Raw genomic sequence first — 17375 nt, 5'->3', positions numbered from 1 at the left:
CGGTGAGCCAGAGAACCAGAAAAGTTCAGTCTCCTCTTCACTGATTGTCTTTATCCAAAGAATGAGTAGCCATCAGTCAGAGAAGCTTTGACTGGGATTCCTGCAAAGATGAGAGGCTGAGCTAGGTTGAGTTGAAGATTCCTTCAAAAGTATTGAAAGTAAAATTCTATAATGCTAATCGTGAACCCATATGTACAGGAACATATCTAAAAATGCACACCTTTAAAATATTAGCAGTGTTTGTTATCAAACAAATCTGTCATAGTTCTTGTTCTTGTGAACATTATCGTCTAAGCCAAGGGTCTTTAAACTTGGAAAGATTAAGACTTGTGGACTTTAACTCCCAGAATTCCGGAGCTAACATGAATGGAGGAGAAATTCTGGGAGTTGAAGTCCACAAGTCTTGAAGCTGTCAAGTTTGGAGACCCCTAGTCTAAGCGATTAGATTGGCCAAACCTTTTGGCATTCTGAAGCACAACTGGACACACTGGAGAAGAGACTAATGCAAGGAATGATTGAGGGAAAAAGAAGAAGAGGACAGCAGAGAATGAGGTGGATGGATGGAGTCACTGAAGAAGTCAGCGTGAGCTTAAATGGACTCCAGGGGATGGTAGAGGACAGGAAGGCCGGGAGGAACATTGTCCATGGGGTCACAATGGGTCAGACATGACTTCATGACTAACAACAAGCACAACTAGACTGATGTAGTTCCCCTCTTTAAAGGAAATGTAGAATGGATCCTTGTCGGGTCCCCTTACCTCCCACGACTGCAGTCTTGGAGCCTCCAACATTTCTTTGCCCTTCTTCTTTCTCCTCCTGGAACTGGAGGAATATGCAGCATTCAAGGCATGGGCCAGAGCATTAATGGCACTGTAATAACGGTGGAAGTTCCGCATTTCAATCATGTTCTTTTTCTTTTGGGTGTCCAGTGGTGCTTTCTCAATGCATCTTTTCCGGCCTTTGACAGAAAAGATGTGCTTTGAAAAAAAACAAAGAAACGACTCGTCTCCCAAGGGTGGTTTCACATAGAAATTGAGTTCAAAGGCATCCTTTGAACGATGTTTTCTTTCCTCTAAATAAACAGTCCAGATACTATTAATATATTTGAGATATACACCATTTTCCAGTGGATGTACTCCAACGAGTGTTGTGATCCAGACTTTCCCTTCAATGGGTCCTGGCAAACGCCTAAATGTTAAATGGAAAGGAAGAATTCTGTCCAAAATAGCACCATGTTCTATGTGGTGAAGAAAGACATTAACTTGTGTCCATTTAGAGAGGCCATCCCTGATGTGTCCTGTTTTTCCAGTTGTTGAGAATTGCTGTGACAGAGCCACACAGATTCCATTCTTGACAAGCAAAGGAGTCAAAGTCCTCATGAAATTATCTCCATTTTCTGTGTCTGAAGCAAAAAGACCAATCAAGGTCCATCTGAAATGGAGGAGCAGTTGGACAATTGCTGGGTAGAGGATGCCTTTTGGGGGTAAAAGCCGGTGATAAAAGGGCAATTGACTTTTATCATGCAGTGACTCTGAAAATAATTCAAAACTGATCTGAAAGAGCAATGAAGAATATTGTGTTATATTTGGAGTCAGATCAATTCCAAAATATTAGCTTTAAAGAAATCCAATTTAGTTTTGATTAATTTGTTTATTGTTTATCATAACTAAATTGGATTTCTTTAAACCTAAACCAAATAGTTTATTGTTGATTAGTTATTAATTAATGACTAATCAATAATAGCCATTAAAATGGATGAAGAAAAAACATAATGTTAATAAGACATAACATTAACAAGATTGTATATAATAATAGTAGCAAAGAAAATAAATTAAAAAGAGTGTCAACTCATAAAATATTTCTTTTTTTTCTCCAATAAATTTTTATTATTTTCCACCAGTACAAATCTTAGTTACTTTTTCAACAACATTAACATCCACATATAATATTGTCTTATACTTTAACATCTATTCATATCTATCTTAGTCTACATTATGTTTCTTTATCATTAATCATCAATACATATTGTCTTTATATTACTGTTATTATTTCACATCTTTAATATTGTCTTATTCTTTTAACATCTATTCATACCTATCCTTAATACATATATTACACTTATTATTATACATCTTTGATCCTTCTGTCTATCCTATTATATCTTGTGTATCACTTTCTTGAGAATTCTTATTTAAATATCTCTTTTCTAATTCTTATCTCTCTTTTTCTAGCCACATGTACCATCTATGCCAAATCGAGTAGTATTCTGATTCTTCTTTCTCTCTCATTTTAAGTGTAAGCATGTCCATCTCAGCACAGTCTGCTATTTTTTGTATAATTAACTCTACAGTTGGAATCCTCTGCTCTTTCCACATTTGCGCGTAAGCTCTTTCTGGCCACTGTCAACATGTGTAAAATTAAATAGTTAATCTTTTTCGGGTATTGTTTTTGAATAATCCCAAGTAAATATATTTCTGGTTTGAATTCAATTTAGCATCCAATAATTTCTTGAGTCCACTTCCTAATTTTATTCCAATAGGTCCTGGTCAGAGGGCATTGCCACCACATGTGATAGTAGGTACCATCAACTCGTTGGCATTTCCAACATTTTGGATTGGCGTTCAGATATATCTTTGCTAATCTTGTCAGGGCTAAGTGCCACCGATAGAACATTTTATATAAATTTTCCTTGTAAGTTGTGGCCATTTTTAATTTATAATTTATACTCCATAATTTTTCCCACTTTTCTAAATTTATATTATAACCAAAATTACGCGCTCATGCTATCATCATATTTTTTAATCTTTCTTCTTCCATTCTCAAATCTAGCAAGTATCTGTAAGCTTTGGATATAAAATTTTGCTGTGGTCCAATTAATATTTTATCCAATAGATTTTGTCCCATATCAAACTCAAGTTCTTTTGAATCTGTTTTCTTTCTGTTTTGAACTTAGAGATATGGCCACCAATCAATTGTAATTCCTTGTTCTTTTAATTCTTGATTTGATTTTCAAGATATGCCTTCAAGAAGTGCATATCCAAAAAAATCAGAGTAAATATTTGGAATTCCCCAAATTAGGAGAATTGTACGTAGCACTGGCAAATAAAAAGGAAAGAGGGGCGGCCATGTATATTAAAAAGGGATGAATGCAAAACAAATTTATCCAGAAGAACAGGACAGAATCTTAATGGCACAACTGGAGATATTGCAAAAACAAATATTGTTAGTGCGAATATATGCACTGAATGTGAATCAAAAAACATTCTATCAAAAATTATATGATAAAATAGTGGAGAGAGGACAGGCTAATATATTCTTGGTTGGAGACTTTAATGCCATAGTTGATAGTGAAAAAGATTATATTGACAAAGAGCAAAAAAGAAATAGAAAAAAGAAGAACTATCCACCAAAACCATTCCTTGACAGTACAAAAAACTAGCCTAGAGGATATATGGTGGAAAAGACACCCAAATGAAAAAGAGTATACATTCTATTCAAATCCCCACCATTCATGGTCCCAAATTGATATGGTGTGGACAAATAAGACAATTGGAAATGAAATACAAAGTAGAAAAAATGCCCAATATATGGGCAGACCACAACATGTTAAAAATTACCTGGAAAGGACACAGGAAACAGAAAATGAGATCGACGCTAAATACACAAGTCCTAAAAGAAAAAGAATTTATACATAAAATGAAAAATGAATTGGAAATATTTTTCAGTGTAAATTTAAAGGACCACACTAATTTGCAGAATTTATGGGATACAGCAAAAGCTTTTATGAGAAAGGTATCAATAGCTTATGCTATTAGAAAAAACAAGATAGAAAAGAAACAACAAAATGAACTACAGATGAAAATTAAAGAACTAGAACACAGACTTCAAAAGGATCTAAAGAATGAGAAATTTAAGACAGAAAGAATGAAGACTAGACATAAATTAACTTAACATTCCTAGAAGAAAGAGCCCAAACTCAAAGCCAGACCAAAACACAGAATGCTACATCACAGCCACCTGCTCATGACATCACATCAGAAAACTCAGGAAATTACACCACAAGAACTCAAGAAGTTGCAACATAGCAAATGACCCCGGATATAACAGCACAAGATCAAGGATACCACAGCAATAAATCTTACAAGGTCATCACACAACCCATTACCCAAGCCGTTACTACACAGGAAGCTAATGGAAAAGAGATCAAAACATAAACGACCCAGGAGATTACAACACAGGACCCAGGATACCACAACAAAAGAACTCGCAAGCCCATCACACAACCCATTACTCAAGCCGTTAAAACATGAGAGGCTAATGGAAAAAAGATAACTACAAAACAAATGACCCAGGAGATTACAGCACAATATCCAGGATATCAGGACAACAAAACTCACAAGGCCATCACACAGCCCATTATACCACATCAACTCCATCAACCAATCAAGAGGCAGCAGTGCAGACAACTAACCCAGGAAACCAGCCCCCACCACCAGTATTTAAAGAGAGACGGCAGCTCCGATCACACACTGCTTGCACTGGCACGAAGCTGAAAGCACCAGCCTGAGGATGGCGAGTGGGACCTCGCCAAAACGTCGCCAAGATAATCTCAATCTTACATGGGAAAAGACCCGAAGACACCTAGATCTACATACCTGTACCCGTGAAAATCTACGAAAACAAATACATACATACATACATACATACATACATACATACATACATATATAAAATACATATACATAAAACAAAATAACAAAATTGGAAGGACCTTGGAGTTCTAATCCAACACCCTGCTGTGGCAGGAAACCCTTTACCATTTCAGGCAAATGATTGTACTTTTGTCATACATGTTCTTACAAACTTCCTACGTTGGAGCATTCATAACTTCTCAAGGCAAACCATTCCACTGATTAATGATTCTAACTGTTAGGAAATTTCTGTTTAATTCCAGATTGCTTCTCTCCTTAATGAGTTTCCATCTGTTGCTTCTTGTCCTGCCTTCAGATACTTTGGAAAATAGGTCGACTCCCTTTTCTTTGTGGCAACCCCTTTGATACTGGAAGACCGCTATTATGTCTCCCCTAGTCCTTCTTTGTATAAGAAAAAGGTCAATATCTTTCTTATGCCATCGACATTCAAATATTTATCGTATTTATTTATATATCAAACCTCTTAAGCACCCATCTCCCTCACATAATAGATCTGTTTTGTCTATCTCTGGATTCTGACAAATACAAGTATGTTTATTATAGGGGTCTTGGTTAAATCTTCCATATTTAACCATTCTGTCAAGCTGCTCAAATGCCTTAAGACATTTCCACATTGAAATACTCGCCTATTTGGAAATAAATTTATAATGGCTCATCCATTTCAGTGTTCCATCCTTACCGATCACGGCCATTTTTTTTTTTTTTTTTGCTTCAAGATCTGAATTCATTCTGCAGCAATCTTTTTAGCTTGTTCTCCTGTAGCACAAGAGATCAGAAGACCACATCTCCTAATTGTGATGACTCAAGGTGTGGCACAAAGGCTACACATTCAAATAAGCAAGAAGAGTCCCTTTATCATCTCCAACTTTCCCCCCAAAGTGCAGGTTACCTTTAGCTGGAGAAAACCTCTCCCAGGACCAGTCTTTAAGTGGAGGAAATTCATTCCAAAAACAAAGTACATACAAACTGTAACTAAAAATCCAAACAAATATGTAAAACAAATATGTTTTAATATGTATTGGAATTACATATTGGTATGTGTAGATGAACCTGCTAATAGAGAACACACCACCATTAGGGATATATTTTTGAATATTTTATCTGGTAGAGAAATCCTCTCAAGGGTCTTTATTGCTCTTCAAGCCATTTATGATGAACTTTAAGGATAAAAAGTAGTGACCATGTGGGCTAAAATGTTTATCATTGAACATATCATTATTTTTGTTAACATTATATTCAAAGGATGATTTCCCATCTCTGCTATACCTTCCTTTTTAAAGAAGATCTTTTGTTTGTCTCTCCTCACCTTCCCAAGCATGAAACAGAAGACCCAAAGCAATGATGAGGATGTCATGAGAGGATATTGTGTTTTGATCTTTGCCTCTAAAACATTGTAGATCCCAATTCCTAACCATTTCACCTAGAATGGCCACATTGAAAAGCAGTTCTTCAATTTCAAAGTGAAGATACGGATGGATCTATCACATAACAGCTTACCACCCCATTCAAATGAACTGTAGAAAAACACATGCACACAAACCTGAGGGACTTTGTAGATGCCTACTAATGTTGACATCTGGATGGAGATGTCATTGGTAGCTGCACCAACAAGAGCCAAAAGGTGGTCCTTCCTTCCACAGCTGTAGTTGGGAACTTTGGCTTCTCCTGTTGAGAGCATATCTAGCAAGGCATCTGAAGTCAGAAGTCTGTTCATATAATTATCATGGATGTTGTAGCCAAGTGTAAGATTTTTCAGAAGCCCAGGAGTGTTGCTGACCACTTGAATATTAAAAATGTAGCGTAGTAGTCTCAACTTAACAAAAGGTAAACTAACATAAAAATGTTGATGTTATCATCATCATCATCATTACAATCAAAAGCAAAATACTGTTTCAATTTAATTCTCTTTGCCTTCTGATCAGTGATGGGTTTCCAAATTTTTTCCTACCAGTTCTATGAGTAGTTCTATGCATGCGTGTGCACGCCTAACACATGCTTTGCTCACACTTTCAGGGCTCAAAGACCCACCCCTTCCAGAATGCTGGTGAGAGAGCTGAACTGTTTTTTAGCTCAGCTGAGGCACGGCAATGAACTCTGTTGTGTGAATCAGCTAAGCTAAAGAACAAGGGAATATTGGAGAGCTAATGGCGGGGGCAGGTGGGTGAGGCTAGTCAGAGGTGGTATTTGCTGGTTCTCCGAACTAGTAAAAATCTCTGCTACTGGTAAACCAGAACTGGTCCAAACCACCTGAATACCACCCTTGCTTCTGATCCTTAAGCCAATATTGATCCAAAACAAGAGTCAAATGATAGTTCCCAATCACCTTTTTTGAAATAAGTATTGGGAAGATCAGCTGGAGATAGTTTTCCACTAAGCTTAAGAATTATAAATAAATTGTTATATGAGCCTTGGTGGTGCAGTGTTTAGAGTGCAGTACTCCAGGCTACTTTTGCTGCTTGCTGCCTGCCTGCAATGTGGCAGTTCCAATCTCACCAGACTCAAGGTTGACTCAGCCTTCCATCCTTCCAAGGTAGGTAAAATGAGGACCCAAATTGTTGGGGGCAATATGCTGACTCTGTAAACTGCTTAGAGAGGGCTGTAAAGCACTGTAATGCAGTATATAGTCTAAGTGCTATTGCTATTTGTAACAGCACTAATTTTCAATTGCCAAGTAACCAGGATTCAAAATCATTCAATCATCGAGTTGTGTAGTCCATATGTTTTTACAGTGTAAGAGTTGCAGATTACAGGATAGTTTTTTTCTGAAACCAAATTGTTTATTATAGAGTAGGTTGTTTGTCTCTAAGTGGAGGATAATGGATTGGTTAATAATTGATTCCATGACTTTACAGGTAATGCAGCATAAAGAGATTGGTCTGTAATTTTCAACTAGGCTGGGGTCTCTCTTTTTGAAGATGGGGATGACTGTGGCTTGTGACCATAAGTTAGGCAAGGAGCTGGTCCTGAAAGATTTTTCAAAGATTATGATTCGAGGTTTGGCTATGTCAGTGGATAGCTTTTTTAAGAAGTAGGGACATGTTCCATCCTGTCCAATAGATAGAGATGGTTTTAGATTGCATAGTGCTTTTTCAACATTGTCTTCTGTAAAATTGATTTGTATTAGATCATTGTAGTTTTCTGTGGTTCTGCTAGGAAATACTGGGCATGATCGATTGTGAGTACAATACATATTTAATGTTACACATGTTAACAGTGGCTAGAATTATGTTTGCACAACAGTGGAAAAATGAAGAGATCCCCATAGCTGAAAATGAAATTAAAAAATTACAATGTGCAGAAATGGATATTGATAAGAGGTGGAAATTAGGCAGAGAATGATCATTGCTATGTATGAATTAAATAAGAAGGTTGATAATTATAAACATGTCGATATAATTAACAAAATTAAGAATAAGCCAACGTAAAGAAATTTAAATAATTTTTCTGTTACACTGCTGTACTTATTGATATTTGTTTATGCTTTGCTTTTTCATTTATGAAATATTTTATAATACTTTATAATATAACAGAATTAGAATTACAGAGGTAAGGTAAAGTAAGGATATATTGTTATAGAATAGGTTGGTGATGATGAAATGAACATTATAAAGTAGATTAAGTAAAAATGGTGATTTGCTCACATAAAATGATGTAATATTAGTAAAGTCTAGTAAGTAATTAATAATAGTAATAATATAAATATATATAGTGGATTTATGATATAAAGATTAATGCAAATTGGAAGGGAAAGACTGCAGAGATTGTGCACAAGTGATTTGTACCAACTGATGCACTGTATGTAACTGAAGATGGTTTGTTTTATGTTTGTTTTGTTTGTTTAAAAAATAATAAAAAACTTTTATTTTAAAAAAAATCCATTTATATATACATGCAGGTTTTTGTTCCATTGATGTTGCTATATATTGATTTAAGCAGAAACAGATAATGTATAACAACAACAATGGAACAAGAAGTTGCCTGCCTCATTTTTGGTAAGTTGCCTTTTTTATTTATGCATTTATTTATTTCTTTAGTATCTGTTTTGTTTTTATGACTAATAAAAAAAATAAATAAAATACATAAAAAACACAGAAATTTGAATCCCATCACTGGAACACACCACTATTAGGGATATTTTTTTGAATATTTTATCTGGTAGAAAAATCCTCTCAAGGGTCTTTATTGCTCTTCAAGCCATTTATGATGAACTTTAAGGATAAAAAATAGTGACCATGTGGGCTAAAATGTTTACCATTGAAAATATCATTATTTTTGTTAACATTATATTCAAAGGATGATTTACCATCTCTGCTATACCTCCCTTTTTAAAGAAGACCCTTCGTTTCAGCATTGAGTGTCTCCTCACCTTCCCAAGCATGAAACAGAAGACCCAAAGCAATGATGAGGATGTCATGAGAGGATATCACTGTTTTGATCTTTGCCTCTTAAACACTGTAGATCCCAGTTCCTAACCATTTCACCTAGAGTGGCCACATTGAAAAGCAGTTCTTCAATTTCAACGTGAAGATACGGATGGATCTATCACCTGCCAGCTTACCACCCCATTCAAATTAACTGTACAGAAACACATGCACACAAACCTGAGGGACTTTGTAGATGCCTACTAATGTTGACATCTGGATGGATATGTCATCGTTAGCTGCATCAACAAGAGCCAAAAGGTGGTCCTTCCTTCCACAGCTGTAGTTCGGAACATTGGCTTCTCCCATTGAGAACATATCTAGCAAGGCATCTGAAGTCAGAAGTCTGTTCAAATAATTATCATGGATGTTGTAGGCAAGTGTGAGATTTTCCAGAAGCCCAGGAGTCTTGTTGACCACTTGAATATTAAAAATGTAGCGTAGTACTCTAAACTTATCAAAAGGTAAACTAACATAAAATGTTTATGTTATCATCACCATCATTACAATCAAAAGCAAAATACCATTTCAATTTAATCCTCTTTGCCTTCTGATCAGTGATGAGGACTCAAATTGTTGGGGGCAATATGCTGACTCTGCAAACTGCTTAGAGAGGGCTGTAAAGCACTGTAAAGCAGTATATAGTCTAAGTGCTATTGCTATTTGTAACAGCACTAATTTTCAATTGCCAAGTAACCAGGATTCAAAATCATTCAGTCATTAAAATACAATCATTGTTATAGGAAGAGGTTGTTTCATAAATGAAAAGTAGTTCTAAAATCAAGTCACTCTCTGTTCCTACAAGGATCAGGTATTAACCAGGAAAGAGTAGTTGTAAAAATATATAAATGGGCTGGGCAGAGGCAACTACACCTCATTCACTAACTACTTTAAACTATAGTTGGTATCAAGCAATAACTCATGATAGAACCAGGAAAGAATCTGCCCTTTTTTAGATATTTTTTTTCCTGCCCCATTTCTGGATTCGAGCTCAAAATAAGGCAAAATAAGGCAAAAGAGAGGAACAATGGAAATCAAAACAGTTCAAGAAATTAGACAGATCCTACGATACAGGCAATAAGTGAAATAAGAAGAAAAGAATGAGAATGTTAGAAGAACAAATAGAGGGTTAGTGTTACATCACCACTCTGAATGACTTACATGTCAAACTGACCATAAAAATCCCTGTTGAAAGACATCGTTGTTGTACGCACTATTTTTGTTCCAGTGATGATCATACTAATGAGATAGTCTCCTGGCCTGTAATAGCTCCATGGTTTTTCACTACCCGGGGGCTTCAGACTCAATGGGCACTTCTTCATTCCAAGCCTCCCAGAAACTGGCTGGGATAAAAGGAACAGAAATGGAAGCAGAAGATCCATAATTCATAGGTCTGAATCTATCCAGTTCTTGTTTCTAAGGAAGAACAAGAAGAGTTAGATGAATTCAAAGCACCTTCCCAATTTGGAAATTCTACAAGCTTTCATGAATCAGACAGAGACAAACCAAGCTTCACCTGGAAAAGACAGAAAGTACATTCAATAGCACAGTCCCTACCTGTCCCCAAACTTGTGCCACAATGTGTGTGACTGAGGCATTTATTCTTTCCTGATGCAAGATGTTGATTCTGTCTGATGTTTATCTCAAAGACAATCACTGGAGAAGTAGCAGGTGAGATCTAAGAGGCCAGAATTTTGAAAATTACACAGAGAAGCAACTTCTCCTCTGGGGAGCCCAAACTTCTCCAGAGCTCCATTTCCAGAGGAGTAGCTGCAAAAAAGAAAATCAAAGATCCATCCCTGGGGGCACTTTTCTGTCGTGGTTGTGGGCCTTCCTGTCGGGTCTTGTCCAGAAAGTGATGCTGGATGAAGGTAGTTCAACACCCAGGTGACTTTTGTTGTTTCTCAATGTAGTAACTTGTCTCCGGAGACCATTGGGAAAGTTCATCCATCCAGAGCTATGGAGTTTGGTGATATTCCAGGTTGGTGGCATTCCAGCGGTGGGATTCAAATTTCATAACAACCGGTTCTGTGGGCGTGGCCTAATTTGTGGGTATGGCTTGGTGGCCATGTGACTGGGGTGGGAGTGGCTAGGTGGTCACTTGCCTGGAGAGGCCCGGAAAGGTGGCCATGTGACTTGCAAACCAAATTTAAGTGGTCCTTACATAATGGCCAGATCCTTGCTTAGTGGCCAGTTGCTTAGCAAGTGTTTTTTGCCAGTTCCAAGGCCTGGGGAGCCCTGGAGAGGGCCAGGCAGGTGGCCATATGACTGGCAAAACAAATTTAAATTGTCCTCTCTTAATGTCCAGGTCCTCGCTAAGTGGTCAGTTGCTTAGCAAGTGTTTTCTGCCACTTTCAAAGGGCTGGGGAACACTGGAAAGGGCAGGGCAGGTGGCCATGAGACTGGCAAACCAAATTTAAGTGGTCCTAACTTAGTGGCAAATTGCTTAGCAAGTGTTTTTTGCCAGTTCCAAGTCCAGGGGAGCCCTGGGGAGGGCAGGGCAGGTGGCCATGTGACTGGCAAACCAAATGTAAGTGGTCCTCTCTTATTGGCCAGGTCCTCGCTTAGTGGCTGTTAAGGTAATTCCCGGTTAGGAGAATGAGCGCACACAGGGAGACTTAGTGAGAATGGTGAAGAATAACACAAAACCAGCACACAGATACTCTGTATAGTAAAAATGTAGGTTTTTACTTCCAGTAAACGGTTAAGGAAAGTCCAAACACAGTACAAGTCATTCACGGTTAAAGCAGTCAGTTTTCAGTCCAGGGATAATCCAATAACAAAGTCCAGTATCATAAACAGTTCAGTAACAGACTTACATCAAATCCAAGACTGACGGTGATCAGCAACAGTCAATAAGGAACAGCAACACTCTCAGCAACAGGACAGAACAACCAAGGTTTCTGGCTCCATCTTATGGGCGTTTGAGGAACCATACCCAATTACAATTTTAGCATTCCCTTAAAGAGACAGTATTAAAATGTCTATCCTGGTTTATATATTTTCCAACCCAACTGTTAGGTGACTTACATTCCTAACAGTGGCCAGTTGCTTAGCAAATGTTTTTTGCCTGTTTCCAAGTCCTGGGGAGGGCAGGGCGAGGCCCAGGCAGTTATGAGGAGCTATAGGGAGGGCAAGGTGAGGCGCGGGCAGCTACGAGGAGCTATGGGGAGGGAAAGGCGAGGCTCGGGCAGGTGGCCATGTGACTGGCTGGGCATGGCTTGTTTGTAAATATTATAAATATTTATATAAATATTGATATATATTTTTTATAGAAAAAGAGCAACTTTTACCAAAATCAGGCAAAGCAGGCAGGCAGATTGAGTTGCTCACAGAATCACAGATTCAGTTAGATACCTGTGTTCCTGCCATCGGCTAGCTGAGTCTGCACTGCTTCAGTACTAAGCAAGGTTCCTCTCTGCTTAAAAGCAGAGCTGAAGATCTAAAGACTAGCTTTAGGAATGCTAGGAATGTTGCACTTAGCAAAGAGTTCCACAAACAGGATACTGACCTCTGTAACAACTCAGCTGTCAGTCGGTGCTCCATTCAAAATCCAAGAAAGAAATACTTAGACTCCATAAATTAGAGAAAAGAATTCTTTTACTGAAAAATGAAGTGGTAGCATCAAATAGGATTCTGAATCTGAGAATTTAGGCGCGCAGATCACATATACAAAGTGATGAAGTTGTTCCCACCCCCCATAGTTCAAAAGATTCTTCCAATTAGAAGTTCTGAATATGATCATGTGGACATCTTCAGGTGGTGATGAGGCCTCTGTCCATTGACCTTGGCATATTTTGATAAAGGTTTGCAGCTGCGCAGAGAAAAGAAAGCTAAGCGAGAAATAGAAACCTAAAAGCAGGAATTTATACTCCCCCCACTCCTCATTTACACAACACAAGAATGTAACACCTCCAGCTCTCTTCCCAGACCATATCCCTCCTCCTCCCCCCATTACTTATGGCAGCCAAAAGATGCAAAGCAGTAGTAGAAGATCTTGAAGGCTGACATTCGGCCCTCCTAGAAAAAGGACATTAGTCCTGCAAGAGAGGAAAGAAAAACATAAAAGATACTGATTAACAATCAAATACATTTCTAGGGTTTATCAGGATACTTTGTGCGAAAGTCTTTGATCAACTTAGGGGCTCTAACATCCTTTTCATTGACCCACTCAGCTTGGGAAGAAGGGAAATGTTTCCAAGCTATGAGGTATTGCAGGCGACCCCTCCATTTTCGAGAGTCCAAAATTTCTTTAACTTCAAAATGTTGTTCACCTTCAATCAGCAATGGTATAGGAGGATCAGTCTGGGTTGGTCTCAGATCAGAAGTGTGTTCAGGTTTCAACAAACTAACATGGAAAACCGGATGAATTCGTCGAAGAGTTTTTGGTAATGTCAATTGGACTGTCACAGGATTCATGATCCATTCAATCGTGAAAGGGCCTACATATTTAGGACCAAGTTTCTTCGACTTTTGAGTAGTTTGTAAGTATTTGGTGGACAGGAAAACTTTGTCACCCACTTGATAGGACTTCTGTGGAGTTCTCTTTTTATCTGCAAGCTTCTTATGAGATTGATGTGCGTCATCTAATGCTTTACGGGCGACTGGCCAATTAAGCTGGAGTTGAGATATCCATTCATCTAGCGACTGGATGTTAGGTCTTTCACGAGGAAGCTCAGGTATGGGTACAAAGTCTTGTCCCGACGCCACTTTAAAAGGGGTGAACCCAGTACTACTATGAACAGAATTGTTGTATGCCACTTCGGCAAATGGCAATAAGTCAGCCCAATTATCCTGTTGATAATTTATGTAACATCAGAGGTATTGTTCTAGCACTGCGTTAGTTCTCTCACAAGCCCCATTGGTTTGGGGGTGGTGGGTGGAGCTTAAGCCCTGGGCGGAGCCTATTAACTTCAGGAACTCCCTCCAAAAATTCGAGGTGAACTGAACCCCTCGGTCAGAAATAATACGTTCAGGGATGCCATGCAATCTATAGATATGTAGTATAAACAGTTTAGCCAACGATTTTGCAGAGGGAATCTTAGAGCAAGGTATGAAATGTGCTTGTTTGGAAAACAAATCGGTTACTACCCAAATAACCGTGTTTCCGGTGCTCTCGGGTAACTCTACTATAAAGTCCATAGAGATTTCCTTCCACGGAGCCGTCGGTCTAGCCACATTTTGTAACAACCCTGCTGGGCAGGGCAGTAGCTCTGTTGAATTCTACTGTATAGTTCAATATTAATGCAATATCAGGGGTTTTCAATTCAATGTATAGAATGTGAAGGATGTATGTTTGTGTTTATTTTCATAGTCATAATGTACACTGAAGATGGTATTTAATTTCATTGTATGAGGTGCAATGACAATAAAGGAAAGGAAACTAATCACAATCACTGCAGAATAGTGCCCCCAAAGTTGTAACTGTGGTTTTTTGGTATCATGGTTTCTCCTGCTACCTGTCATGCCCCTGTTGGAGTCTAACTCTGAGGGAGAGGTGGAACAGCTGAAAGAAAATGGGAATGTGGCTCTGGTGGTTGTGGAGGAAACTGGGGAAGCATACAGGGTGGATGGGCATTCAGAGGAAGACCCAGGCCCATTCCCTCTTCATCCTAGGGCACGCAGGGAGGAGCGGAATGTCAACTCATAAAACATTTTGTATACACGTTTTATAGTTGACAACAGAAAGAAGGGGGGAGTTTCAAAGAGCAAGCAACAGGGTAAATTGAAAGTACATTCCATTCATATTTTCTTACTGATTAGATGGCTGAAGCTTTTGCCACAAAAAAATCTAATTGGAGAGCATGATTGATGACTCTTGGCTATGGACGTTTTTTCATTGGATGAAACACCCGGGGGGTGGGGGGAGTAGGATCCACGGTGACAGTGAATTACGTATCTCAGAGTTGGCTATGCCCAGGTTAGTGCTGGACATAGAATGTTACCTTCAAATAAATCCTCTTTAGTTTTGGGGGAAAAAAGAAAAAAGAAAAAAAAGATGGAACTATGAAATTATGCGTGGACTTTAAAGCGATCAATGGTCTGTGCATACACAATTTATACCCCCTCCCGCTCATGAAGGACATGATGTCCCACCTGGCCAAAGGGAAGATCTTTACCAAATTAGATCTCAGAGAAGCATACTATCGAGTCCACATCAGGGAGGGAAATGAATGGAAAACAGTGTTCAACTGCCCCCTAGAGAGCTTCCAATTCAAGGTCATGCCTTTTGGATGAAAGGGCCCCCCGGCAGTGTTCATGCAGTTAATAAATGAGGTGCTACATGAACATCTTTATAAGAGGGTTCTTGTCTACTTGGACCACATTCTCATCTACACTGAGACGATGGACGACCACATACCCCTAGTCCACCAGGTACTAGAAAACTTCTAGCAGCAAACCTGTATGTCAAGCTGTCAAACTGTGAATTTCACTTCACACAGTTGAACTACTACCTGGGCTACCAAATCTCCAATGAGGGCATAGAGATGGACCCAGCCAAAGTACAAGCCGTTCTGGGCTGGCAGCCCCCTCGTACCCACAGACAGCTACAAAGCTTCTTGGGGTTTGCAAACTTCTACCGACAATTCATTCCCTCCTTCACAAGGATTGCCAAACTCATGATGGACCTCTTAAAAATAGGGAGTCCAGGAATGAAACACCGCCTGGGACAACACCTACAGTGGGACTTAACCTGCCCAAAATCATTTGAAATATCGAAAGAACTGTTTGCAAAAGAACCAGTACTGAAGCATCCTGACCCCAATAACCCCATCATCATTCAGCAGACACCAGTGATGTGGCAGTGGGAGCAGTGTTACTCCAAAGAAAAAACCAAGGAAGCCTGCAGCCTACAGCAAGCTCACAGACACAGAGAAATGATGGGCTGCATGGGAAAAAGAGGCTTTTGCAGTGAGATGGGCACTGCAAACCTAGTGATACCTCCTGGAAGGGGGGCAGAGACCATTTGAAGTGTAGACCGACTATAAAAACCTGGAAGCCCTTAGGACTCCCACGAAAACTATCACCCAAATAAGTCCGATGGGCTCAATACTTCAACCGATTCGACTTCGTGCTAAAACACATCCCGTGGGGAAAGAACTTTCTGGCTGATGCCCTCTCCCACATGCCACAGTACAAATGTGAAAGGGAGGAGGTCGTAAACGCCATCATCACCCCTGCCCAAGTAGCTGCCCAAGTAACCACCAGACGACAACAGTGTGATTGGCAAGACCAACCCACAGACGACCTAACTACAAAACTCAAAACCAAACTGCTAGCAGACCCCTGGTTCCTGGACAATCAACACACCTTGACAAGAAGAGATAACCTGGCATGGAAGGGGACAAAACTCTACGTCCCGGAATCCCTACGCACCCTAGTTCTTCAGAGAAGCCACTATGCCAAACTGGCAGGCCACTTTGGGTTCTTAAAGTATTTACACTTGGCTCAGAGCAGTTCTGGTGGCCTGGCATAAAGAAAGACATAGACAATTATGTGAAAATTTGCACCATCTGTGCCACAATGAAAAAATGAACAGGAAAACTGCATGGACTGCTACAAATGGGAGCGGAGTTGATGAGGCCATGGGAGGAGATTGCAATGGACTTTACAGATTTACAGATAATCAGAGTTGGAAGGGACCTTATAGGTCATCTAGTCCAACCCACTGCCCAAGCGGGAGACCCTACACCATTTCTGACAAATGGCAGTCCAATCTCTTCTTGAAAGTCTCAACTGTTGGTGTTCCCACAACTTCCGAGGGCAAGCTATTCCATTGGTTGATTGAGATGATCTGTCCCAGAAGAATGTACTTTCTGTTCAGAAAGACTTCCAGAGCTTGGGGTATGAACTTAGTAATATAGGCTGTAGGCTAATCTTTTCAGAGGTTCTACCAGTACACAAGGAACAAAAAGGGAAAGGCCAGCATGTAGTGGAGTTTAATGTGTGGCTAAAGGAGTGGTGTAAAAGGGAAGGCTTTGGTTTTATTAGTCATGATGTTTGCAGCTGGTCGAATAAAAAACTGTACAAAAGAGATGGTTTGCATCCATCAAAGAAAGGGACTGAGTTACTTGGCGTTACATTCACAGATTTCCTGGATAAACATTTAAACTGAACAGCGGGGACAGAGAATTAATGGATACAGAACATTTCTGTCTGCAGCAACCTAAAATTCATCAGGATACCAGTGCATGCAAAATAGATGTTTGTGCAAGTAAGATTATCGACCTTGCTGTCAACC

At 39.2% G+C, this 17375-nt stretch overlaps 3 protein-coding genes across 6 annotated transcripts in view; 1 reads left to right on the top strand and 2 right to left on the bottom strand.

Moving 5' to 3' along the window:
• Positions 1-17375, top strand: part of LOC113432072 (vomeronasal type-2 receptor 26-like) — a 492433-nt gene that overhangs the window by 97931 nt on the left and 377127 nt on the right. The window lies entirely within an intron of this gene.
• On the bottom strand, positions 298-11040 carry LOC148131967 (vomeronasal type-2 receptor 26-like). Of its 4 annotated transcripts, XM_087954517.1 has the most exons (4): positions 10691-11040; positions 10295-10549; positions 9314-9602; positions 298-1553 (listed from the first exon to the last, which is right to left on the bottom strand). In XM_087954517.1, exons 2-4 carry the CDS (start codon positions 10513-10515, stop codon positions 651-653), a joined length of 1413 nt encoding a protein of 470 aa, XP_087810643.1. In that variant the 5' UTR covers positions 10516-10549; positions 10691-11040; the 3' UTR covers positions 298-650. The 4 variants fall into 4 exon arrangements, 3 of the variants coding, with proteins under 3 accessions (XP_087810643.1, XP_087810645.1, XP_087810644.1); XM_087954519.1 differs by having other exon boundaries at positions 9314-9479; positions 10295-11040; XM_087954518.1 differs by lacking the exon at positions 9314-9602 and adding an exon at positions 6253-6418 and having other exon boundaries at positions 10295-11040.
• Positions 12792-17375, bottom strand: part of LOC148131965 (uncharacterized) — a 114046-nt gene continuing 109462 nt past the window's right edge. Inside the window, exon 9 of the mRNA XM_087953818.1 lies at positions 12792-13153. The gene's annotated coding sequence lies outside the window, so the exon portion shown is untranslated. The remainder of the gene's footprint in view (positions 13154-17375) is intronic.

This window comes from Notechis scutatus, chromosome 2 (assembly GCF_049901735.1).
Source record: "Notechis scutatus isolate UNSWTSFEM ecotype Mainland chromosome 2, rNotScu1.2, whole genome shotgun sequence".
In the NCBI taxonomy this organism is placed as follows: Eukaryota; Metazoa; Chordata; class Lepidosauria; order Squamata; family Elapidae; genus Notechis; species Notechis scutatus.
This window is presented reverse-complemented; position numbering and strand designations above follow the sequence as displayed.